Source organism: Electrophorus electricus, chromosome 16, assembly GCF_041902795.1.
Source record: "Electrophorus electricus isolate QZ-2024a chromosome 16, ASM4190279v1, whole genome shotgun sequence".
Taxonomy (NCBI): domain Eukaryota; kingdom Metazoa; phylum Chordata; class Actinopteri; order Gymnotiformes; family Gymnotidae; genus Electrophorus; species Electrophorus electricus.
This window is the reverse complement of record NC_137512.1, coordinates 1,550,895-1,576,787: the sequence shown is the minus strand read 5'-3', so window position 1 is coordinate 1,576,787 and position 25,893 is coordinate 1,550,895. Positions and strand designations below refer to the sequence as shown.

The 25,893-nt window shown below is 43.9% G+C and overlaps 4 protein-coding genes and 1 non-coding gene across 15 annotated transcripts; 4 read left to right on the top strand and 1 right to left on the bottom strand.

Moving 5' to 3' along the window:
- The first annotated feature begins 240 nt into the window (after positions 1–240).
- upf3b (UPF3B regulator of nonsense mediated mRNA decay) lies at positions 241–4,941 on the top strand. The gene is made up of 10 exons (XM_027018574.3): positions 241–463; positions 1,137–1,243; positions 1,375–1,481; positions 1,621–1,719; positions 1,925–2,035; positions 2,120–2,163; positions 2,653–2,844; positions 2,985–3,145; positions 3,351–3,720; positions 4,193–4,941. The coding sequence occupies exons 1-10, from the start codon at positions 350–352 to the stop codon at positions 4,319–4,321; spliced, it is 1,434 nt and encodes a 477-aa protein (XP_026874375.1). The 5' UTR covers positions 241–349; the 3' UTR covers positions 4,322–4,941.
- A 708-nt stretch (positions 4,942–5,649) lies between these two features.
- rpl39 (ribosomal protein L39) lies at positions 5,650–7,055 on the top strand. Its single transcript, XM_027018543.3, has 3 exons — positions 5,650–5,750; positions 6,084–6,187; positions 6,853–7,055. Exons 1-3 carry the CDS (start codon positions 5,748–5,750, stop codon positions 6,899–6,901), a joined length of 156 nt encoding a protein of 51 aa, XP_026874344.1. The 5' UTR covers positions 5,650–5,747; the 3' UTR covers positions 6,902–7,055.
- LOC113582679 (small nucleolar RNA SNORA69) lies at positions 6,268–6,396 on the top strand. The gene has a single exon (XR_003411180.1). It is a non-coding gene; the product is annotated as a small nucleolar RNA SNORA69 (small nucleolar RNA).
- Positions 7,056–7,303: 248 nt separating the features above from the next.
- Positions 7,304–10,120, bottom strand: sowahd (sosondowah ankyrin repeat domain family d). 2 transcript variants are annotated; one of them, XM_081698541.1, is made up of 3 exons: positions 9,630–10,120; positions 9,175–9,462; positions 7,304–8,719 (listed from the first exon to the last, which is right to left on the bottom strand). In XM_081698541.1, exon 3 carries the CDS (start codon positions 8,616–8,618, stop codon positions 7,569–7,571), a length of 1,050 nt encoding a protein of 349 aa, XP_081554667.1. In that variant the 5' UTR covers positions 8,619–8,719; positions 9,175–9,462; positions 9,630–10,120; the 3' UTR covers positions 7,304–7,568. The 2 variants fall into 2 exon arrangements, with proteins under 2 accessions (XP_081554667.1, XP_026874342.1); XM_027018541.3 differs by having other exon boundaries at positions 9,175–10,120.
- septin6 (septin 6) lies at positions 10,097–25,633 on the top strand. Of its 10 annotated transcripts, none has more exons than XR_014117437.1 (11): positions 10,097–10,252; positions 12,068–12,182; positions 14,243–14,438; positions 15,108–15,294; positions 16,199–16,360; positions 17,366–17,462; positions 18,290–18,458; positions 18,804–18,936; positions 19,222–19,412; positions 20,393–20,812; positions 24,207–25,633. XR_014117437.1 is itself a non-coding variant. In XM_027018552.3 (11 exons), exons 1-10 carry the CDS (start codon positions 10,115–10,117, stop codon positions 23,118–23,120), a joined length of 1,413 nt encoding a protein of 470 aa, XP_026874353.1. In that variant the 5' UTR covers positions 10,097–10,114; the 3' UTR covers positions 23,121–23,158; positions 24,207–25,633. The 10 variants fall into 10 exon arrangements, 8 of the variants coding, with proteins under 8 accessions (XP_026874353.1, XP_081554665.1, XP_026874356.1 ...); XR_004776718.2 differs by lacking the exon at positions 24,207–25,633 and adding an exon at positions 21,590–22,608; XM_027018552.3 differs by lacking the exon at positions 20,393–20,812 and adding an exon at positions 23,096–23,158.
- Positions 25,634–25,893: the final 260 nt, after the last annotated feature.

The following is a 25,893-nucleotide window of genomic DNA, read 5'->3' as shown; positions in this document are numbered from 1 at the left end:
TTAAAGTGCAAGAGTGCGTACGTTCCGGTTATTATACTGATAAATGTGAGATCTTCGAATAATGAAATGTTTATAAACTTTTAAAAGTCTGCAACAATAATTAATAAGTATTCATTAATACGCATTAACGTCTCTTGGCACGTTAGTCCAGATATTAGTCCGCAAAATATATCCTACAGCCAATCAAAAACGAGATATCCTACAGCCAATCAGATTTAGAATGTTTGCTTCTGTTACTATGATACGAGTAGGAAAAGTTGCGCGAGTGCGTTCGACAGTTGATGGCTTCGGAGCTGTTGATTAAACAATAAAAATAGTAAGTTCTCCTTCATCAAACTCCGACAGAAACATGAAAGAAGACAAGGAGAATACTCGACCCAGAGAAAAGAAAGTGGAAATCAAATGCGAAGAAAATGAAAAATCAGAGAAGCCAAATAAAGACAAGAAAGAGGCCATGACCAAGGTAGCTAAGCTATCTGAGCTCTTTTTCTGTGGCGTTGTAAACAGGTTAGCACTCTAGCTAGGCTCGGCTAACCCGGCTAACCCACCTAGTCGTTCGCTTAGGCCACAGACGTTCTCTGTTAACTAGCTCAACCACCTAATCTATTCGCCTCTTACAGGGGTAACGTGCTTTTCAACCAGCATTTGTTGAAATGTTTTCATCTGGCGGTAACTTGGCTGGCTAACTAGCTAACGCTAGCTAGCTTGCTAGTTTTGTGGATGCGGAGTGAAACGTAAAGGGAGATGGGTTATCGATCTATCTAGCTAGCTTTCTAACTTTCTGTCTAACTATTTAGCTAACTAATTAGGTTAGTCATTAGCTAGCTGTCCCAATTAGGCAACTGCAATCTCCTGGATTTTGGTGGGTAATCTAGCTAACTAGCTAGCTAGACACCAAGCTCTGTTGTTATGTTCACTAGCAAACCTCTCAGCTGAGCTGACTTGTTAGTCTACTTTCAGACTACTATTCAAGCTGGTTAGCTAAGATATCTTAGTAACTGGTTATTTTTATTTTCCCACCACTAACATTATCTGATAGGGTACAGCAAATAAAAAAACTACAGTTTTCCGTATGTCATTTGATTTCTTTGTCGTGTGTTTTGCCTTCAACAATATTTTATTCCAATTGGAATTAGATCGTAATTCGACGCCTTCCTCCCAGCCTAACTAAGGAAGAGTTGGAGGAACAGTTACAACCTCTTCCAGAAGTGGATTATCTCGAGTTCTTCTCTAGTGACACCAGGTCTGTGGCCCCCACAAAAGGAAGCACTGTCTACAGGGGGCTAAATTAAAACGTGAATAGTGTTATACATGTGTTATTAAATATGCATAATGGATTCAGGACGCTTCGTTAAGATTTCTGTTTTGTTGCAGTCTGTACCCTCATCTTTTTGCAAGAGCATACCTAAATTTCAAGAACCAGGAAGACATTGTTCTTTTCAGAGATCGGTTTGATGGCTATGTCTTCATTGATAACCGAGGTTTGAACATGAATGTTTGGACATATCTCTAATTTGTCAACTTGGTATTTTACACCATAGATTTATGTTGTTTGTTCCATTTATTAGTGCTAACTGCCATCTAAGTGAGTTTGTAATAAAATGTTGCCTTTTGTTGAAGGGCAAGAGTACCCTGCAATTGTTGAGTTTGCCCCATTTCAGAAGATTGCTAAGAAGAGGAGTAAGAAAAGGGATGCCAAAAGTGGAACAATTGAGGAAGGTGATAAGTTGGACCTACTCGTACTCAAAGATGAGATGATATGCTCCTCCTTTCAGCAGTTGATCACTGCAGTAATAGAATTTAAGTTGAACACAAGCATTGACATTTCCCTCTATATGGAGAATTATTAGAACATTGTTCCTACAAGATTCTTTTACACCCAGTCCGCAACAACTGCCTCTACAATTTTATGTTTCTTTTGTAGATTCTGATTACAAGAAATTTTTGGAGCTATACAATGGTGATGAAGAGAAGTTTTCATCTACTCCTGAGACATTATTAGAAGAAATAGAGGCTAAGACAAAGGAGCTGTTTGGTGAGTTAACTGTGTGCTGGGGAGACTCAGTTACATGCACACACCTGAAAAGGTTATAATTCTTCCTTTACTTTCTTTATCCAGCCAAGAAAACAACTCCTCTCTTGGACTTCCTTAAGAACAAACAGGTGAACCTTTGTTACAACTTTTTGATTTTTTTAAATTTATGTATGTATGGTTGGTACACCATTTGGCAGCCCATACCAAGCATTCCATTATACCATGGGCAGTTTTGCATGTGTTTATATATTACACAGCATTGCAAAAGGAAATGATCTGGTGTATAAATGTCACTTCCATTCAATTCTTCTCAGGTTGTATTATAGGAGCATAGACAAGGTATTTGTTATTTTTGGAGCCCAGAAAAAAACTGGCAATAAGATCTTTACCAGTCCAGAACACCTCTGGTAGACATGAAAGATCAGTGATGTCACTAACCTGGCTCCTACACTGACAAGCACTGCAAAGTTTTTCTAAAAAGAAAACTCATTTGCATTTGTGAGAGCTACGACTAGTCTCAGCATAGAGTGGCTACTGCTTACCAGTGCCCAAGGTGGAGTAGTGTTGATGTTTGCATGAGTAGAAAAAAAACATGTGGTCTGTCTGTCTTCATCCAGAGATTAAGGGAGGAAAAGAAAGAGGAGAGAAGGAGGAGAGAGCTGGAACGCAAACGCTTGCGGGAAGAAGAGCGGCGGAAGTGGCGAGAGGAAGACCGAAGGAAACGCAAAGAGGCGGAGAAATCAAAAAGAGGAGAAAGGGCACCTGAAAAGGACAAGGACCAACTTAAAGAGGAGCAGCCAAAAATCAAGGTACTGGATTAGCCTGAACATCGTGGAGTGTAAGGCATAAAGCAGAGAGGACACATGAATGTAAGTGCAGCCTTGCTCGTTCCTTTTCTGCTCATCCCCCATTCTTATGGTGCGTTGGCACCTGCTGGTTTCTGCTGCAGCTCTTGAAGAAACCAGACAAACCAGAGAACGGCGACGCTGAAAAGCTAAAAGAGAAGCCAAAAAAATCAGACCGCGAGAAGCTGAAGGAAGACCGAGTTCCCGGAGGAGTCGATGTCAAGAGGCGGCAAAATGGCGAACACCGAGAGGAAAAGACAAGAAGGTGAAGTTCACACACAGGATATATTCAGTAGAGGTTATCCAGTAATGGATCCCCAAACAGTGCTGTTGCTTCTTAGAGGAGGTGCTGTTATGGTTCATTATCTTTTCGAAAGCTGCTTTGTAGAGTCTTGTTCTATGAGTTCAAAGATGCACAAAAATATTTTCACATTAATTGGATCAACCCACTTTCTTGAACTCTAATGCAGATTGGAGGAGGATGGCCGCCGGGAACACCGGGATCGGGATACAGACAGGGAAAGGGAGCGTGAGAGGGACCGCCGGGATCGGGATACAGACAGGGAAAGGGAGCGTGAGAGGGAGCGCCGTCAGAAAGAGAAGGAGCGGATCAGGAGGCAGGACGAGGAGCGTCGTCGTCGTCGGGAGCGGCACGATGGAGAAAATGTTTACAAAAAGAGAGAGGAGGAGGGGCGAAAGGAAAAGGAGCGTGTCTGGGAGAAGAGGAAGAGTGAGAATACAGGAGACTTCTGCAGTCACGCTCCACTCGACAAATCGGACAAGCCCTACAAAGATTCTAAAAAAGAAGAAAGTGTGAAAAGGGATCGTTTACGGAACAAGGTGTTACTTTGAGTTGGATCTGCTTGTCATGTTTGTCATATGTAAACTGAATATGGGAAGAATTTAACCACCCTATAAATATCAATGCACAGAGTAAAAATATTAGGTGTTCTTTTACTACTTCATAGTAAAATGCAACATGTAAAGTACCTTCTAAAGAGGACTATTTTCAAGTAAAAGATCTGAATTATTGTATTATAACACGTAACCTTGTCAAAACTTGGAGGGTTATCACCAAAGTTAAACCCCATATACTACCTAACTGAAATCTTCATTTCTGGACTAGAGAAAGTGTGAAAACACTCATTTCAGGTGCCTCTGCTCTTTCCCATTCACACAATGCAGAAATCCTCGTGTGTTAATATTACATGTTTATCTTGCACTGTATTGGTCTTAACCTGCTTCACTGATCATTCATCGTACTTATCAGCTGTGTGATCTTCTGAAAAGACCGCTTTGTATTTTGTCCCAGGATCGACCTGCCATCCAGCTGTACCAGCCAGGAGCGAGAAGCCGCAACAAAGGAGTAGGAGACAGCCAGGCGGGGGACAAGATGGCAGAGCGGGACGCTAAGAATGCACAAGAGAAAGGGGAAGAGTGAGTGAATGGCCATAATGATGATGAGGAGGAAATCTGGTCCTGCCAGGGCTGATCAGCATCAGAAAAGTGTGGTGGTGCCAAAGCTCCTTCCCCTCTCGAGGTCTCTGTCAGACAGACAGAAGCCCAACCCTGTCACCCTACTGTGCCTGAATGAGCCCCCTTTCATTTCTTTTTATTAGAAAGGCAAGGGATAAATCTCGCTCCCTGACCAACGCTTGGAGTCGAGCTGTGGCGCCTAGCAAGAGAAGCCAAAGTGGACCACGAGGATGCAAAAGTGACCTTACTCATGGTGCACAACCAAAACATATTGTACTTCACAGCTGTTCAGCTCCTCTGGTATGTGAGGCTAGTGATCCAGTTTGTTTACTCTGCCACACTCCAATAAGTTACCGAAGGTTTTACAGAAAGTTTCACAGGTACAGTTTGTTTGGATGATTTTTAAAGAGATTCCCCTCCCATTAACCTTTGCTACGTGGACTCTGAGCCATGTGCTATGATGTCTTTATCACAGTCAGGTGTTTTTGTTTTTTTTCTTTTTAAAGCTGACATCATTTTCTGGAAATCTTGTTAAATTTAGCAAGTGGCCTTCCCAACTTTTGCAATAAAGCTTTACCCTATGAATGCTACTGCAGACTGAGTTTGTTGGAATCCAGCTGTCACCTTTAATTGGAGCATTAAAACAATGATCATCTTTTTTAAATAACAGGCATTTAGCTGTTTTTTTAGGTAATTGATAGGGGGAGATGAGCCTCTAGGTAAAGTGCTTTCATTTAGAGGTTTGCTAAAGACAATCCTCTGTGAGCAGATGAGGGAGCGCCTTTGTTTTACCTTTGTATTAATGTGCACAATGTTATGTTGTAAGGAGATGAATGAACAAACAAACAAAAAATGTACCCCAGTATCAAACCTTGATCTGAAGCATGGCAAAGTAAGTGTGCTGTGGTGTTGATTGATCTGTCGTTGCCTGGACACTTGTTACTGAGGGATCAGTGAGATCCAGGTTGTATTAGAAAAATCTGTAGTAGTTCAGGGTGTTGGTGCTCTAAACTCTTAAGGGATTAGTTAATCCAACATAATCATGATCCAAAACCACCAACGGAGTGGCTCAAACAATTAAAACCTGTTTTTTAAATCATTTTTAGAAGTCAGAATATTTTCGTTACAGTGCCATTTAAAATCCCAGGACGTGCCATAAATACATCTGATCTGAACTAGTGTTGAGCCCAATTCCCTCTGCGCAGGACATCGCAGATGTGACTGACTTATTTCGCTAAAGTTAGAAAATTCCCAAACGGGCCAACGGGCACGTGTTTGTGCGCGTCGCATGACGTTTTGGCGCTCCGCGTCGCAGATATACTACGTCACCATGACGCACGCTTCCTTCTCTTCAGCCGCCGCCATAGTGGTGAAAGGATTGTGTATCTATAATGGTGAGAAACAATCAGTGAACATCCTCATGTAGTCGTGTGTTTTGTGGCAGAGGTCATTACCGATGTACGTGAAAGAATGTTTTACGTCTGTGTGTTTAAGAATTGCAGTGATTAAGCTGTTGTGGAAATTTTATATCATTAAAAGTTTACCCACTCCGGAATAGTCGGAGCATTACTATGAGTAACATTATTGTGTTGTCTCACCAACACTCTCACACTACGCATTTATTTAAAGGTGCCCAGGCTGCGGCGTTTGTATCCCTAAGCGTGTATTTCACTATGAACTCTTAATGTCTAGCTGGGCTAATGTGTTGCTCCCTGCGCTCGTTCCAGGCGTCGCACAAGACGTTCAGGATCAAACGTTTCCTCGCTAAGAAGCAGAAGCAGAACCGGCCGATTCCGCAGTGGATCAGAATGAAGACCGGCAACAAGATCAGGTAGGAGGAGGCTGAGGCTGGGTCCAAGCCGTAGTGAGGGGCTCCATCCACGACTGGGATGGTCTGTCCCACAGTCGTCGGAAGCAGGACGCAATTACTGTGCTTCGTCTTGTGGAAGTGCTGTCGTTATCCTGCTGAGAGCAACATCTACTACAGAGCCCCTTCTGCTCGTCTTGTGGGATGAGAAATGCTCTTTAGTAGTAACAGCTACTTTTTTTGAGACTCGTTGCCATGTTTTTTAGAGCTCAAACTAAGGAATGTTTATAGAGGGGTTATTTGTAACTTCCCCCTGTATTTTCCCCACTCTTGGTATCCTTACATTTTTCCTAATGCCTGATTTATGTAGTCCAGAAAGGGCTTGAGTGACTTCTACATCATTCAGATTTTGTCCACTTTATGCTTATTAATGTGAATGCAATAAACATGAGTAGGAGAGCAATGTACTGTCAAACTGTTTTATAAAAGTAGAGGTTTTTGCATATGTTTTAGGTTATCTGTAGCAGTTAATCTTTATTAGAAGCACACACTCACAGGTCACAGGACTGACCTGCATGGACCCGTTTATAAGAGGAACAATAAAAATAAGATGCAGTGGCCTTTGATTTGTAAAATGTTGACTAGCCACCAGGTTTTGTGGTTCTTAAGCTGGGACGCTTTTCTTGCAGGTATAACTCCAAGCGGCGTCACTGGAGGAGGACCAAGCTCGGCTTGTAAGTCTGCGGTCTGTCTCTTCAGCTTCTCCCACACGGACCCCCGCCAACCCTGCGGAGAGAAGCCACGCTATCCGGAACAGTGCTCTGTCTCTTGTACAGATTCTCTGGACGTGCTGTTGTGAAACAATAAAATGACTTTGTCATCGCACCAGAAATCTTTCCCCTTTTGCCCTTTGTTTGACCGTGGGTTTTGGTGAATGTTCCATGTTGAGGATTGTTGTACATTCTGCTCTTCAGCATGGACCACCACCAACCCATGGTTTTGTGGTATAAGTTCAAGTTTGGTTTATTTGTCACATACATAGTCATACACAGTATAACTTGCAGTGAAATGGTTTGAGATGGTATAAATGGTATAAAACAGTACAAAAACTGAAATGAGATCAAAAAGACTGGTGGGATTTTTAATGTAAAACAGTTGCAGTCTGAGTCTTGAAAAGAGTGGTTATGGTTTTACAGGAGAGGGCACTTGCATATTTTTGCTTTAATCTGTTTACATAAATATGGAGGGTGAACTACAAATGAATGGATTATACAAACAAAATCACTTGGTTTCAAATTAACTGACAGGTTGCTCTGAACTGTAAAGGTGCAAAATGTCTTCAATAATCAAAAGGGTCAGAGTATGTTGTAATATTTAATAGTTATGAAACCTGTCTTTTGCATGTTTAGTTTTTTCCTCTAGAGAAAAATGGGGTGAGTCTCTTTACAAATGAGCTTAGTCCCCATCTGTGAGTTCTGCTGAAGGAATCCACCTCATCTGTGTTCTTTGGGCATTCCTCCACGGATAATTCTACACATTCCCTGTTATTATTAAAATTCAGTTTGCAGTAAGTGTGCTCATCATCCCATGCACCAAGGAGCTCCTTAATTTCTGGGGATACATTTCCTTTGAGGTACTGCCAAGGTCTTTTACCACTGTAGTCCATGACATCCACATCAGCACTAAATGCACCAACTAAAACCTTTATGACCATGTACTGACTTTGCATAGCAGCAATGTGAAGAGGTGTCAGACCACCACTGCCCTTCAAGTTCACGTTCACTGGGACACCTTGTTTTTCAGCATGTTTCAGAAGGTTTATTAATGTTTCGTGGTTCCCATTTTTGGCCAACCAGTGGAGAGCTGTGTAACCACTCACAAAGTCCTTTCTAGTCAGTAAACTGGGGTCCTCTGACAGAAACTCCACTATGGTGTCCAAATTTCCATCTACAACTGACAGCATCCAGGCGTGCTCCAGTGGCTCTAAGGCCCAAAGTGCAGAGTCTTCCTCTGCCCCCCACGACTCGCTCGCACTTTGTAACGATAAGATATTGGACAGTCCACTGTGCGATTTGTAGTTCAAAAACAAATCTTTCAGATATTTTTTACGCATAGCAGGGGTAAGAGAACCTTTGTCTGTGGAGTCCAGCGACGTTTTTTGTTCACTCGTCTCAAACTGCCTTTGAAATCTGGACCTGCGCGTCGAGGCATTGAGCGCCAGGGGCAGTGAACGCGCACCAACTTTTGAAGCGCGCTCCTGAAGGCTTGCGTGACAGTGGCGCGACACCGCACCAGTGGAAGAGGCGAGCACACTGACATGACATGAGATTGTAGTTTCGGTATGTCTTTGTACTTCTAAATTTAAGTCATCTCCATCCATTTGGGATTGTGCGGGAGTCTCAGAGCCGTTGGGGCTACTTTCTGACAGACTACAGATGTTATTGTTCTCATACATATTGTTTATACTACCCGAGTTCTCTTTCCTTGTTTACGTACACACTGAGGAAGTTTACGTATACAAATTATCCTCTTGAAAATACTCCATTCTCTGAATTTCTGAAAACAACAACAACAACAACAACAACAACAACATTACAGTTAGAATATGTTGACAAAGGGATAAGACAACAGCACTCTTGTGGAATAATTATTACATTTCTCCATTACACAAACAATTCCTCTTCCTTGTTTTAAAACGTGGACTACGGTTCCTCTTTTTTAGAATCACACGCATATAATCGTAGCTTATTACTATGAATGTAATGCATAAAATTGGCTAATGTTTTGTCTATAAACAAAATCTTAAACAAGCTTAAACAAAAGGCTATACGCATAAATTTTCTTGATTTAGGATAAAGGTATATAGAATAAATGACATCGCGCTATTAGGCTACTCTTGAGTGTTCTATGTACTGATGCAGAGGGTTTTATTTGCCTGACTTTTTTTATTTGCGCTGTCCAGTGTATTCATGACTGGGTGTGTTGCAAATGAAGCCAGCCGCGCCTCTCACCTGTCCTGGTGCGCTCGGCGTTCTTCCTCCCGATGTCACAGTACTTCACTCCATTCTTTACACAATTCTTTCGGACTGGTAGCTCAACAAATACAGCGCTGACATTAAGGATCTTACGACCGAGTTTTCTGTCCAAAATTATTTATAATCTAGCTGATTCCGAACAAAAATGCGCCACCCTTTGACAGAGTAAAAGCTCTTCGAAGTTCCAAGTGTAGTAACTGCCAGTGAGCTCGACAGCAAGGCTTTTAACCGGGCATGTGACCGCTCATGTTGGCGACCGATAGGCTGCAAAAGAGGAAAGCGCGTCACCATTCATGAGTTACTTATTAGTGATGAGTTCTTACAGATTTACTATATCTTATTGTGGGCCAAGCGTATTTTGGGATTGCTTGATTAGCTAACCTAATCTATTTTGAGTTGTTTAGCCCTCACCTAAAGGAACACACACGCACCTCCAGACGGAGCTCAGATTCGTGTAAGCGGGACACCCCGTATGATGTTTTACTGCCACTCAGCATCGGGAGGAATCCCTCAAACCTGCACACACTTGCTTTGTATCCCACAGACATCGAAACACAACCTTACGGACCAAATTAAATGATTCAAAAACACGTTTTGGTGTCAGTCTATATAATGTCTATATTGAATTTACGATACGTCATAGATTATGGACAAGACATGCACTGTAGGGCCAACAAGCACAAATGTTATGTGATATACTACAACACGGACTAAAATATTCTATTTCTGAATGGTCATTCACAACTGATTTTTTAAAAGTGGAGAATAAACCATTTGGTGGGTGATGGGGGCGCTAGCCCTCACACTTGAACCATTTTGCCGAAGTAAACGGGTTTTCTGTCTTTTTGATCCTTCAATACTGCATACGCTATAGCAAGCAGTGACATTTGATTATGCGTAAATGTGAAATGTTGGAATGAACACGGACAGCTGTGGGTGTTGCGGAGTAACGCCCCAGTCCCTCCTGTCGGACAAGCCTTCGTTCTGCTGTTTCCTGTTGCAGCTTTTCCTCCACAGTCTCACCATGGCGGCCACTGAGATATCCAGGCAAGCGGTAAGCAAGCTTTCCATGCTTAGAAAAATAGCCTGCTTTGCTCAGAGGTGCGGGGTTAAAAACTCCAACGGCCTTTGACCTTGGGATGGAACAGAGCCATCATAATTTGGCCGCTAAATCCTCGTTTTGAGTTGCCTTTGGCCGTGGTCTGTAGTAAGACGCGCGGTTTACAGGATGTGGAATAAACGCGCACTGGTTACAAATTTGCGGCGCAGCTGTAAGCGTTACTGTTTCTGCAGAAGAGGAGCCCTCGCTCGGAGCCTTTTCTCCCGCTCCGTGCAGGTTTTCTCTGTCGGAGTTGACCGTCGCTCGCACATGCTGATGTATCCCTATTTCGATTGTATGCACCTGGTTTAACATGTTCATTTGTAAACCGAGTTGTGGCCTAGAAATCCCAGCGCCTTTAAATGGGATGGCACAGACTAGCACATCTATTCTTTACGGGTCTCCACCTCCACGCATGTGTAAAGGAAGAACAAGCGCCGCTTCGCTCATGCCTTGTACCGTTATTTTATTGTTTTCCCATCCTGTGTCCCATTAGCTCACTGGGCGTTGTCTAATACGAACCAGCCGGCGTGAAGAGAGATTAAGGCGAAAATGTAGTTGGCTGTATTTCACACGGAGACTTCACTGCGCTTTCGTTGCTGAATTGACCTCTGCTTTATATCCGAGGGGAAACAGGGGGATTTAGGTTTCCGCTGTAACTAACGGAGCGGACCCTCTCCGTGCGCCACTATATTGTGGCAGGTATAATGTTTTGTGAAACGGTTTTCCGTAAACGCGATATGAATAACCGAGTCTTTCACAGACTAGTGGCGTTGCGTTTGATCCCTGAGCTGTTTTATACTGTAGCACATGTGGAGCAGCTGCGAAGTGTTTGTTCTGTTAATATTTGCTCTAGTTTGCGGTTTCATTTCAAAACCAAGTTTAATTACTTGGCTTTTAGTTTTCTTATAATTCCTTCAATGACCCCATGCTGATCCGCTGCTTTAGCAGACTCACAAAAATGGCACTTTGGAGACTTTTGATTGAGAAATATTTGTTAGAAGTCCAAGTTTCATAGAGAAGCCAAATTTCAGAGCGTATATTATGGCTTTTTATTTGCCTCAATTTAAAAATCACAAGACTGATTAACACACGAGTGTACGCCCCCACATTTTGCATATAAGTTAAGTAAGATGTATCACACATTCACAGCCGTGCGCTTGGCAGTGTTATAGTGTTTCCTGTTGGAGCTTGTACAGGGCAGGTGGCAGACCTGCTGTTACTGAGAGACACAGCACTGAGAGACTCCTGGCAGTACCAGGTCCTCATGATCATCACACCGTTAGCTGCAGTTCTGTCATCTCGTTTCACTGTACAAACTCCTTTAGTTCTGTTTGCCCGTGGTGATGTCGAAGTAGACTACGTGTCATTTCTTAAATGTGGTTTTAAACGGTTGCTGGTAGACAGGAAAAAGGAAGCTCACAGCTCACTACCTGATGGCGCTTAACTCTTTATGAAGACTAAACTTACTAGTAAAACAGTCATCAAACCAAGTAAACCTTATTTTGTGTGATGTAATTAACTTTGTACACAGGTTCAGTTAGACTAGTTGGTGTATCTTATGTTTAGCATATGTCTGCACACACAAATGAACACAATTGTTGCTCATTAACCTTTTTAAGTAGGATGTGTAGCAGTATAAACACATTTGTTTGCCTTTGTTTGCGTACAACGTCCCCGTGCTGCATCCTGCTAGTGGGAGAGTAGATAAGAAGAGAGTGAAATGAGTAAAAGTCTCGTCATCTGTGTGACTCTGCTTTTGATTCTCAGGGGGAGGGCGCGCGTTCTGTTCCACTCTCAGGCCACGTTGGCTTTGACAGCATGCCGGACCAGCTGGTCAACAAATCTGTGAACCACGGCTTCTGCTTCAACATCCTCTGTGTTGGTGAGTGGGCGGCGGGGGGGGTTCCCTTTCCCACCCCGGAGGGCCGAGATACGAGCAACTCCCGCCAGGCCTTCCTCTCTGAATGCAGCATCACCCGCCCCCACCTGTCCTTTGACCCATTTACTTTAAATGGCTGCGCTGATGGAGAACATTTGCTGTTTTTCGCTATGTGACTGTTCAGTCTTCAGCTAGCACCAAGTTAAAAAAAAACAACCCAAAAACCCTGTTCCTCATATAGTTTCAGTCTTCAGCATGTCTCCCGGTTCATTTAACCGTGGATACTGTTTATATGACCGTGGACACAAAAGAGCAGCATGGATAAGTTTTGACTCCTCCTCCTCGTGACTGTATCTGTAGTAGTAGATGGACATGTAGGTATCCTAGAACTACCCAGAGAGTCCTCCATATCCTCTTCTCTCCTGCCATTTGTGGGCGTTCATGGAAAACTAGCCAGAAGAATCCTGCTTTTCCATAACTTGGGGATGTTTTTTTACAGCAGAGGAGCTCATTGAATTCTAAACTGAAGTAGTGTGTCATGGTTATGGTTCAGATATATTATGATACACCTCCTAGAGAGAGCAAAGGTTAGAGATAAGTCTTGAAAAAGTAAGATTAATTGATTTAATTTTGACCAAATATTATTGCTACATTGCCACCCACTTTTTAATGACCAACATTTGTTAATGATCAAGATTTTGCCGAGTCGTGAAATCATTTGAAGGCCCTGATTCGCTACAACCCAAAACATCTTTGAGTTTATCAGAAACATATGGGATCTGTCAGTAACTTTACAGTGCACAATAAAAAAAAACAGCATTCCTGAGGCTAATATTACGATAATGATTAATGCACAAAACGGTGTGCTGTGGTTCTCAGTGTGTTTGAACCACTTGCCACCACAGTGTGAGGGTAGACTTGCTCCCAGAGTGTAACCCCACTCTCCATCTGTGACCACAAACACACAAAAAAAGATGCCAATGTTGTGTTTTAATGCTGGAATTGCACAAAGTAAAATGATGTTTGTTGTTGATATGATGTTCTCATTAATGTGTAATAATAAACCGACACTGTAAGATTTTGCCCAGCAGACTGTAGATGTTGAGACTGTGAGCAACTGTATTCAAGGTCGTGTGCTCATACCGCAAAGAGACCCAGCAGCAGTGGGTCTGGAAGCACATGCCTGGGGCTTCATTATAGCTGCCCATCATAACTGTTCTAATGTTTAATTTTGGGTCATTTGTGGGGAGTGGGGGATTTTTACAGAGACTCTCTGAACACTTCTGGGGCTCAGCCAGTAGCTGCATCACACCCTGCCAAATCTCTTCTGTGGAGGACACAACAGTAGCCTCTAGTAGCTCTGGAGACTTCTGAGCCACACGAGGAGAAAATGTCTCCTTCACACAGAGTTGTCAGTTATCACTGATCATTCAGCTGTGTTCTGTGTGAAGAGAAGTTGCTACACATGTCAGAAAATATCATTTTTTGGCACAGTATATCTTAGCAGTGTCCAGTCGGCTTCTTCTTCCTGGGCTGGTGGCAGTGGATCTGATGAGCACTGAGTCAAACCTCTCTTGGCGATTGAGGTTTAATTTAGGCACTGAGCCATTTGACCACTTTCGAAGCATGGCAGTGACTTTAGTGGGCAGAAGTGCGCTTGAATTTAAATGGACATTTTATTTTAAATCAGAAAAGGCTCATTCTCCCATGCAGGCAGCACAGGCTCATGGGAAAAGTGCTTGGAAGGCTAAATATACCATGCAAAGAGGTGGCCAGCGCGAGCCGCCTGTACGGTTACCCTCATACAGTGAGAGTGGGCTTTTCACAGTCCTCCTGGTTTGTAGGAAGAAATGCAGACAGATTATAGGTTTTTACTGTATGAATGAGAAATGATGAGAGAAACGCACAGCGTGAAAATGGAGAGAACGAGGTCATGTGTTGGGGGAGAACGAGGCCATGTGTTGGGGGAGAACGAGGCCATGTGTTGAGTGTAGGTCTTTATCTGTATGTTTGTGACGTGGTGCTGGATCTCTTGGCTCACCGCCTGCATTTCGGTGTCCTAGGCGAGACGGGCCTGGGTAAGTCCACCCTCATGGACACCCTGTTTAACACCAAGTTCGAGGGCGAGCCAATGCAGCACAGTCAGCCTGGCGTGCAGCTGCGTTCCAGCACCTACGAGCTACAAGAGAGCAACGTGCGTCTCAAACTCACCATCGTCAACACGATTGGCTTTGGAGACCAGATCAATAAGGAGGACAGGTGAGACCCCACTCAGAAAAATGTCCTCCTGCTTGCCATCATGTGTCAGCCTGCCCTAAAGCGTTAAGACTCCCTGAAACATTTTTATGTGCCAGTTTAATGGTTCTTTTAAATCTGTGACCAGTACAGTATGAGTCTCATCAGGTTGTGCAGTATTCTGAGGCTATAGCACTCTTGTCTGTGTGGTGATGCTCTAAGACAGCCCCCTGCTCTCTTGCTGTTTGTCCTTTTTATCACGTGACACTCCATTGTGAATTTCTCAACCACAAAAAAAAAAAAATCTGAGAAAGGATGATGTCATGATGCCTGTGGTGCCCGAGGGAAAGGGTTATAGGGTCATAGGTCATGGTAGGTGCCTCTGAGATCGACCCAGCTTACTGTATTAAGTTTCAAGTGTCTTGTATTTCAAGATGCAGTTTGTTAAACGTGGTCAGAGCTCAAAGGCATAAACGTGAAAACGACCAGACTGTTGTTATTCTCTTGGCCACAGCTACCAATGTCAGATCTACCACACCTCTGGGACAGCAGTTTCAATTGTTTTTTAAAGAGCTCCAAGTAGAGACCCCAGGTAGACGGTCCTTATTCAGATGAGATTCGTGCCGGCCTTCAGACGTCTACTCAGACGTCTCCCTGGCTACCCCTCTGACTGGGCCTCTCGCTGCTCTGCAGTTACAAGCCGATCGTGGAGTTCATCGACACTCAGTTTGAGGCCTACCTGCAGGAGGAGCTGAAGATCAAACGCACGCTGCACAGCTACCACGACTCGCGCGTCCACGCCTGCCTGTACTTCATTGCCCCCACCGGACACTCTCTCAAGTCCCTCGACCTGGTGACCATGAAGAAACTGGACAGCAAGGTCAGTGCACACTTGACATCAGTGGCCGATCCCATGCCGGTCCCACTCTGACCCCATGCTGTTTGCGCACTCTGCGCCCTAATGTTAAGTGGGCATGGAAGCTGTGTTCATTGCTGCATTTAGCTTAACAAAAGTTAACGGGTTAGTGTTGAGAATGATGAGCATCATACCTCCCGGCAGTGGTAGCTTAGTGGTTATTGTACTCGACTAGTAATCAGAGGGTTGCCAGATCAAGTCCCACCACAGCCGGGTTGCCACTGTTGGGGCCCCTGATCAAGAGCCTTAACCCTCAATTACTCAAGTTGTACTAATTGTAAGTGGGTTTGGATAAAAGTTTCAGCGAAATGTCACAAAGTTAAAGTTTTCTGAATGAAAATCGTCTCTCGTTTAACATAAGAGCTGTGCTTATTATCAGACTCATCTTACCATATTAGCAAAGCACTACTTTGGACACAAGCATAGCGAACCCTAATTAAGACATGTTCACCGGCAGGGTGTTGGCCATTTGAAACCACTACTAACTACTTCTACATCGTCTCACTCCTCTCTCTGCTCACTACTACTTCACACACGCACGCATCTAGAGCGCTAACGACTGATGAGTGTGTTATGCTCAGGAGGAGTGTTATTTTCAGGAAACAGTGTGAGCTCCCTGCTAGTGGCCAGGTTGCTTGGAGTGGAACCAATGTGAAGTGTGGGAGGCAGCTTTGGGTGAGAAGACCGCGTGGGATTGTAGTGCTCCATGCGTGGAGATGTGGACGTGAAGGCTGAGTGTTCGATTAATTTCTGCAGTAGCACTGCTCTTCTACAACACTCACTGACTGATTCTAGTGCACTGAGAGCATCCGCTCATAGGAGCATTCCATTAATCGAACGAGGGGTGTTTTGTCTCTGCTGTGTGCAGGTGAATATCATTCCCATCATAGCCAAGTCAGATGCCATCTCAAAGAGTGAACTCGCCAAGTTCAAGATCAAGATCACCAGTGAGCTGGTTAGCAACGGAGTTCAGATCTACCAGTTCCCCACGGACGACGAGACGGTGGCTGAGATCAACTCTAACATGAATGTACGTTGGTTGTGATCGTCTGCAGCACTGTGTGACGATGCCACCTTCATTCCGGCAGGAAGTTGTGTCGTATCTTTGTCATGTCTTTGAATCAACATCTTCCAGATTTTAAAGCGTTTTTTTTAATGCATGTCTTTGTGACTTGTTTTGAAGGCAGTCGTGAAACGCTGTCCTTCACTTTGTGTGAGTTATATCCTGCAGCCCTGCATCTATATTTACTCTTTTTTTTTTTCTCTTTTTCCCCCATTTGCACTTCATATGACAGTAATAAGTAGTGAAAGCTGGAAGCAGCCCGTCTGGGCCGTAGCTCTACGAGTTTTACTGTCAGGAAATGGCAGCACAGACGGAAAAGAATGCATAATGAGTGTGTTCTCACTGCAGGAAGTGTGGGAAAGACACACAAACACGCGCGCAAAATAAAGGGTTTGTGTGATAAAAGTAAACAAATGTGGATGCGGTCTTCACCAGTTGCCGCGGTGACCCAGGGTCTCGCTGCACTCGTCTCCACACAAGACCACAAACCCAGACACGGCAGGGCGGGTCCCTACCAGGCCCCCGTCACTCACACAGAGGAGAGCCAGCGGTGGCTCAGAGCCATTTTGGCTGTCATCTACGCCTCCACAGACGGAGCCTCCTGTCCTTTCCTCTGTTTCTCTATAGGGACTTCCCGAAAGTAAACATTCTTAATGAGGCGGCGGCCTGGCGTTCCCGGCTCCTGTGCGGCCCCTTGGCCATGTTCACTCTGAGATCTCTCCAAGTGGGAGTGTAGAGGCCTTCACGTCTCCATGCGCCCTCCTTGGTGCCTTGGGGTGATCCGTGGTTAATGAGTTATGCTATCACCATGCATGTTTGTTTCCTCATTCCACATTCCATGTCAAATAACAGCTCTCGGATCTGTCAGATAATGCCGTGTGAATTCTACACGATTATATATTCGGTAGGGATATACAGATTGTGAAGAATGCGGAAGTTCTCTTATTTGGATGCGGTTTCGGTGTTCTGCAGGGCCATTTGCCGTTTGCGGTGGTGGGAAGCACAGAGGAAGTGAAAATCGGGAACAAGATGGTCAAAGCGCGCCAGTACCCCTGGGGAACCGTGCAGGGTAAGCAGCAGAGCTCCAGAGGAAACCAGGCTGATGTCCTGCCCTAGAACCAGCTGAGGACGTCCAGACAGATCCAGACACACCTCCCTGTTCTTTAACCCTTTATTGTCCGGCCTGCGAGTAGTGGTGACACTTCTCATGTGTCGTCTGTTCGGCCATAAAACTGTTACTGACAGTGGGGTCAGTGGTGCCCACAGATACACAGTGAGAGTGTCGTCCAGCACCGTGAAACTCGTGTTGTGCCCTGGCTGGCTGTCTGTCTCTCTCTCCCTCCCTCTCTCTCTCTCTTTTTCTTCTCCTCTCGCTTCTGCTCCCTACCAGCCTGGCAAAATATTCATCTTTTTGTGCTTAGTTGAGTGGCATGAAACTGATTCTGATAACATATTGTGATGCTGGGTAATTGCAAAACTATTTCACAGCTTGTTTTTTAGCAGCTGTAAGATGGGTGTGCAGTGGCAGGCGTAGCTTGGCTTCTAAGCTCTTTACTAAGGACATGCACACAAGAGAATGGAATATAAACATGCTCTCACTCCCTGACTCAGTGATAATGACTCTGGGGTGTCATCTTAATATGAATAAAGGCATTTTATAAGGCTTCTTGGTCTCCGAGGCAGTTCTGATGATGATACCAGGAGGCAGCATTTCTGTCACTGAAAATGACTTTTTGCCACTAGGAAAAAGAGCCTAAAAACTGCTGCCACAAGCAAGCACTTTTGGTGTATTCATTGCCTAGAAAATGGCCTCTGCTGTATGTCCTTTGGAGTGCCATCTGCTGGACAGAAGAGTTACTGCGTGGCTGTGGCTGCACTGTGCCTGCTGTTTTCCAGTGGAGAACGAGAACCACTGCGACTTTGTGAAGCTGCGTGAGATGTTGATCCGCGTTAACATGGAGGACCTCCGGGAGCAGACCCACACGCGCCACTATGAGCTGTACCGCCGCTGCAAGCTCGAGGAGATGGGCTTCAAGGACACGGACCCGGACAGCAAGCCGTTCAGGTGAGGATCGGCCCCGCACCGATTACCGTAGTGACCACAAGGACCCGGCGATGATTCCCAGCCTCTCCGGCACAAGGCTGAATCATCCACATGTTGACTGCCTTCGGTGAGGATAAACAGGCACTGCTTCCAGTGGATTAACTCACAGTTGACTTTCTCATGGTTGGTTTAACTGTCTAAATATTTTTCCTGTGTAATGTGTATGATGTGTTGGCAGCATTATGTCCCAATGCCACTGTAATGCTCTTGAAAAAAAAACACTTTTAGTCCCAAAGTCCTTAGCTGTAAACACAAAGGTTAATTTCCCAGCATCCTTCACTGAACCTCTCCCGCTGTGGTCTACAGTCTGCAGGAGACGTACGAGGCCAAGAGGAACGAGTTCATGGGGGAGCTACAGAAGAAAGAGGAGGAGATGAGGCAGATGTTTGTCCAGAGAGTCAAGGAGAAAGAGGCCGAGCTGAAGGAGGCCGAGAAGGAGGTTTGTGCGCCGTGAGATTCTGGGAACGAACGAACTTACGAATGTTTCTAGAATAAAACCTCACATCTGATGTGGAGACACTTTGCTAATATCGTCACAGTAATACAGCAATTTAAAAAGCAGTCAGTCGCTTAGTCAGTCAGTGTTGCACAATTCTTAGATGAATATCTAAGATTAGATATCTAAGAGGTTAGAGGAGGTCCTCTCCTGCCTGACGTAACCATGGGAACCTGGTTACTAGGCTTGCCTGCACAGGTCCACTGACCTCATATCTCACACATGCAGCTGCACGAGAAATTTGACCGTCTGAAGAAACTGCACCAGGAGGAGAAGAAGAAGCTGGAGGATAAGAAGAAGGCGCTAGATGATGAACTCAACATCTTCAAGCAGAAGAAAACGGCAGCTGAGCTGCTGCAGTCCCAGGCACAGCAGGCAGGGGGCTCCACCACGCTTAAGAGGGACAAAGAGAGGAAAAAGTAAGTACCGACCTCTCCTCACTCAAAAACAGTGGCGCGATGACCTTGGACAAACGCACCGATGTCTCGAGTTCTCACGGCAGTCGTGCATACCTGTCGCTGTCTGCAGTGTGGTTATTTGTAGTAAGAAGATAGGAATGGAGGCATGGCACCAACGTAAATATATGACAGTCCTGTGGTTTCAGCACTCTAGTTAGAATTTCAGTTGTATCGTGTAAATATATAGCTCTCCTCAGCGCCTTAACAGCCTGGCATGGCATCAGATATCAGAGCGTGGCTGATGATCTGTGATCATTTTCCCGTCTGCCAAATCAGAAGATGTCGAAGATGCTTTTTATCTGCCAGATACATTTTTAAACCAAATCTGAGCTCACAGAATAATACTGTACTCTATTATACTAATATACCACACTATACTGTATAATACTAAACCTAATGAACTTAATATTAACTTTTGTCAGATGGTCAGATACACAGAACAATCTGACAGCAGTGCATTTCTGCACCACCCTGTTTAATAATTGTTGTTATTGTAAGTATGAAGTGAAGTAAAATCTTGTGTATCACTTGCATCCAAACTACGCACAGAAGTCTTACGTTTTTCATGATAAACACTATATATTGATTTACTTATTTTTTTGTTGCATTTGTGATATGAGATATTCCGTATTATTAGTTGTTATTATTATTATTATTATTATCATTATCATTATTACTATTATTACTGCATCATTAGCATTGTTTTAAGACCACATAACAGTAAAGCAAAATGGTAACATTTTTATTACTCACAAAGTACATTTAATCAAGTGCATGTTTGCTGCTTCATTGTCAGAGACGTTTTTACAGTTTAAGTTTAATATTCTACACCGTAGCCTTTGGAACATGAAAGCAGAATTATGTGGAGGTTCCAGGTTTGCCTAGCTGTCTCTGTCACTGTTCATGTCATGTTGGTAATCACTCATGGTTGTGTATTCAAGCTGATCTGACCTCCTCACCAGACCATGATAAAGGAGGAGGACGCTTGCATTGAGAAGGTTTAAATTTTTCCCCCCACCATTTTCTCTCATTTCTCACTGGTTTCTCCATCGGCTCCTTATGGTCTCCCAGGTGACTGGTGTCTCTGAGCCCACGGCTTGTCATACTTCAGTCACACTGGCGTGTTGCTGGGGACACTCTGTCCATGCAGCAGGGCGGGCCGTGCTTCGGCACGGTCCTGGCCTTGCGTGCATCTGCACGGCTGGACAGATTCTCCTCAGTAACCCAGCAGGGCATGGCATGTATAAGAACTCTGTCGTGGTGCATTCATCTGCTGGCCTCTGTGCATGTTCTGTGTGCTAAATCCATCCTGTTTTCCAGTTAACTGCTCATCTGCATGCTGCGCCCAACTCCTTATCCTGGTAAGGCTCCTAATCATACAATAGCGGAGGGAATGTTTGAGCAAAATCATTATGGCTCGTAAGACACTGTGTACACGTTATGGAATTATTCCCGGGGGCATATGCTGAATGCCTTGTTTTTTCATTCACCATTTTAAAAGCAACTGCAGTAGTACGGCTACACTGTGAACGCCGACCCCAGTGGTGATCTTCACTGTTGGCACAGTCCAAAGCCGGGTAAACAGAGGGCATGAAACCCATGCCAGCAGTGCTGCCAAGCCCAACGTACATCACTCAGCCTGGTTTACTGAGGCCCATCTGCTCTCTGGATCCATAACGGTCTTCTGTTATGGTGCTCCCGCGTCACGCCGGACTCGCCACAACGGTGTCTTTCACGGCCGGGTCACACTGGCGTAGCACTCGGCGCTTTTGTTGGGAGGGGTTGTGGGGTCCAGCCCTCCACCCCCCCGGCCTCACGCCCACGGTAGCGTGAGGATACGTGCGTGAGTGCGTGACTCTGGGTGCCGGGGCAGATCTTCGTCTGGAGTTCCCCCGTCTTCTGACTGTGGTAGTTTAGTTACCCAGACGAATCAGGATGTGAGACAGAACGGTGCAACAGACAGTGAGGAAGACTTTTTGCGTTTTAGCTTGTTCAGGGAAAGACTTTTCTGTAACCCCCTTTCGGCATCTTCAACACACAAACTAACCTTTTGAATATTTTCTTCTGTGTTTGAGTGAACGCAGCAGTGTGAATGGAGCCCACAGAGGGAAGTAATCCTCCTTTTCTCTCATTTCCAGTTCAGGGTTCCTGTAGAAAGTGCTCCCCCAGCCAGCTGTGAATGAGATCCTGCCCCGCCCCCTGCCCCGCCCCCTGCCCCGCCCCATCTCACCTGAGGCTCTCGCGTAACTGTGCGGAGGTGGAGCCTTTAATGGAATCCTTGATTCATATGTGTTTCTACCATTACTCCATTATTTTCTGTTCTTTGTTTGTTTTATTTTTGCTTATTTGTCCTTAAGAGCCAGTGTTTCTTTTACCTTTTAATCACCTGTTTTGTGCTCCCAGTGATGTTGATGATATCTTCTGCATGACTATGCTTTTAACATTACTGAGACATTAGTGTGACTACTATTGTAATGGCAAGAATACGGTGCTAAAGTGAGACTGGCATGAACTGGGCACGGGTTGGCAGTCCCAGAGTTCTGTTTGAACTGCTGTCTGCGATGCCTTTGTTGGCTGGGCTACAGTGCTCCCAACCACTGATTCCATCTCCCGTACTGCTAAGAGAACTGTTTGATCTGTGATGCCGTTGTTGGTTGGGCTACAGTGTTCCCAACCAATGAGACTCCTGTACTACTAATTCTGAAAGTGCTCATCACTCCAAAATGTTTTCTTACTGAATTAAATTCGTCACAGGCTAAAATGCAAAATTCTTCATGTGCACCTTCGGAATTTGAGTGCTACTGAGCTTAGCATGTGCTGGTTTCTGCCATTTTATCCTGATGCATGTTTGTGAATGTCCTTCAGTCAATTAGTCATACCTCAGTAGCTCCTTATATACATGCCATAAGCAAGCTGTACTTGGTATATTGCTGCAAACTTTGTACCACAGTTGGTTAACTAGATGTCAGCACCATCTTCTGCTTTAGGTTGTTTTTAATATTATTTTGTGACATATAATTATTATAAAAAACAAGAATTGCCAAGGGACAAATGTGTGTGTGTGTGTGTGTGTGTGTGTGTGTGGAGTGTTTTTTGTTTGTTTGTTTGTTTGTTTTTTAAACAAATAATAAATGACAGTTTTCACCAAACATTTAAATTTGGCAAAATCATTGTGTATCTGTACCATATAATTAATTACATTTTTATTTTATTCATTTTTTTTACATATCATAAATATATGTGCATATTTCTCCCTTACCTGAGATATAATTACATTTTTGGGTTTTGGGTAGGGGTGGGATGTCTATTATGATAGAGATTTGCAAACCCTAAAAAGTCTAACATTGATTTAGGTATTTGGGTTTCGTTTTTTACAGGACACCATACTGAGCTCTTCTTAATAGAGCTCGAGGAGTCTCTTTTCTCTCACGACGGCGTTTCCTTTGGTTCTCTTCTCTTTCCATTTGAAGTCCGTGTGTGAACACACATGCTGCGTGTGTGATGGAATATGAGGCCATTTTGGAGCTCTTTCCTATCATTAACATTAGTCATAAAACATGTTAAGATGGGCAGATGAGGGCGGTGCTGATCTGTTTCTATGGTGATGACTCTGTGCCTGTGTGTCTGGCCTCTTTAAATCGTAGGTGGGAGAGGTGTGACCAGAGCTGAACGGTTGTACTTTAATTTGGGGCAGCCTGTGTTCTCTGGTGGGTCATGTGTGGCAGCTTGCTCCAGTCTGCGGGCTCACTTGCGTGCGTGTGTGTGTGTGTGTGTGTGTGTGGGGCTGTGCGCGTGCGTGGGTGTGTGGGGCTGTGCGTGTGTGGGTGGGGCTCTCTGGCTGTGTCTCTGTGTGTGTGTGTGTGTGTGTGTGTGTGTGTGTGCGTGTGTATGGCGCTCTGTGTGTGGGGCTGTGCGTGTGCACGTGGGGGTGGGGCTCTCTGGCTGTGTGTGTGGGTGTGTGAGACCTTTCCTTTGCAGTAAACCCTGGCTCTGCACTGAGTAGCTCTTCACCTCTCAGCTTTGCTAAGGGACCCACCCATGACTTTTTGGTTAACCCGGGACCCCAAGGCCGTGGGGAGACACCGTGGATCCCAGACTGCGGGGCTTCAGTAGATCAGCTCCCTGGCTTTGTTAGAAGGCTACGTTCTTTGGTTTAGTACAGCAACCTCTGCTAATGCTTAGTGTGTTACTAAATCGGGCCCCTTACCTGTCCTTACGCTGAGTGCGCTCTGTGGCGCTGGGTGATTAATGTTTAACATGTTTTGCATCTTCGGCGAGATGATGTGCACGAAAACGTATTCTGAACAGCAGTGTCTTTGTATGAAAAACATTTTTGCATCAGTTATTTTTAGATGACTTGCACCGGTGTGAGAGAATATAATTTTTCTTTTTTCTTTTTTTTAACAAAGATTTGAATTTGGTGGCACTACCAGCTAGACTGGAAGTTCATTTCATTTTGTTTTAACTAAAGGCACATACCGTTAACCATCACACATCACTCTAACAGGTCTGGAGTGCTCATATGCAAGTTTCAGGTGCACATGGACCGTTAGGGTGACAACACTTCAACGATGCTCGTCAACACAGTGCTGTTTCAGTGTGGGCTGTGTGTGTCCGTGCACATAGGCGCTAATGTTTAACTCTTTAATCACAGGATTTCTCATTGGTCTGTGTAAGCCTTGCTCTCCCGTGGTAGCTGTACGTCTGGCTGCTTGACTCTCTCTAACTGGCGTTTGTGTCCCCTTCTCTCTATAGCTTCTTTTAAATCTCTCTTGGCCGTCCATCAGAAGAGGGGACTGCAGCTTCCACAGGAACTAAGCACCCATTTCCTCTTCCTGTCTCTCATTCTGCCAGCCCCCCTGTTTTACTTTTTTTTTTTTTTTTTTTTTTTTTTTTTTGGCCTTATTTTGAAAGTTTCAGACTTCCACGCTGTCTGCTCAGTCAAACATGGCCTTATGTGGGCTTTACGTGGTATTTTTTGCAAGAGGCATAAGCTCTCTCTCCTCATTTCAGCATGCCAGCAGCCCCACACTAATACTTTTTACAGACTCTGTGAAGTTACCAGAACCAAAGTTCTGATTGTAAAATAAAGCATGAAGACATAAAGGACATTTTAATTCTTTGTTGTGTACTTATATTGCCTTGCAAATTTTGATTTCATTTTGGCCCCAGTCTTTTCCATTTACATCAGAAACAAACCAATCTGGACTTCTCTTGTGAGAATTTGCATTTGTGATTAAAAATGATATGTTCTCACAAACCAAACCCCACAAATGTGCAGAATATGTAGATATAACTAAATATGTTTATTTACTACACACTATGTGTTTAAACATAAATCAAAAATTTATTGATAGAAGTTGAGTACAAATCAGGTTTTCTACAACTTGAAAATGTTTTGACTCTCTGGCTGTGAAATATAAAGACAACCCAAAGAAAACCAGCATGATCCTATTTAGTTTTCAACTAATATACATGACTGACTGATTTATTTTGGATTATTTCTTTCTTTATCCTTAAACCCGGTTAATCTGAATGCTGTTTAAGACTGGCAATTAAGACGGAGTTCTTTTAACAAAGGGATTCCGCATCCTGTCTCCTAATTTATGAATCATTTAAACTCCACGTAGGTCCAGTTCAGTCCCCTCCTTTTGTTTCACACGTTATCCTTTGCCAGTCTAATGCATCTTTTGCATGATTGCTCACACTTTTATTTTAAAAATATGAATTTCAAAACCTCTTTCAACGTCTCAATGCTTTCTGTATTGGCTCATTTTCCTCTTGCATATTTATTCCAGGTACGTTGGCATTTAAATTTGCTTCAAACATTCAGCAAATTTAGCCAAAAATTACATTTAAATAGATATAGTTTTGGCGGTTTTGCTTTAAATGATTCAGACGGCAGATACAGATATCCATCCGTATATATAACCTATAATTTATAAGGATCTATTTTGTGTATTGAAGTAGAGATGTGATTTAAAGATAATACATTGCGATGTGATGGTTTTCGCGTGTACGTCTTTCTGGGTGCCAATGCCATAGGCTACATTTTCTAGCATCTTCCATAGTCACCCTTCCTGTTTAGTTGCCCCAGCGCCTGTCAAGATACGACGTTGTGAAATATTTAATTGTAGTATGATTTCACTGGTGTACATTTTCAATAAAACTTCAGTAAATAATTGTTTTGATTAATGACTCATTTTTATACTCACCGAAATAATATAAATGGCTCTGGTTTTAAATATTTAAGGGGTAAAATATTTAACATGGCTCTTAGACAGCTTATTAAAAATAAATGAATAGCAGTTTTAAAAGGGCACACAGGGAAAACAAATGTAGGCATGGGACATAATATGATGTTTATGACAACCAACCTTATAAACAGTGAAGGGATGATCCCAATTTCTTCATGGCTCTTAATATTTCTGAACTAAATAAT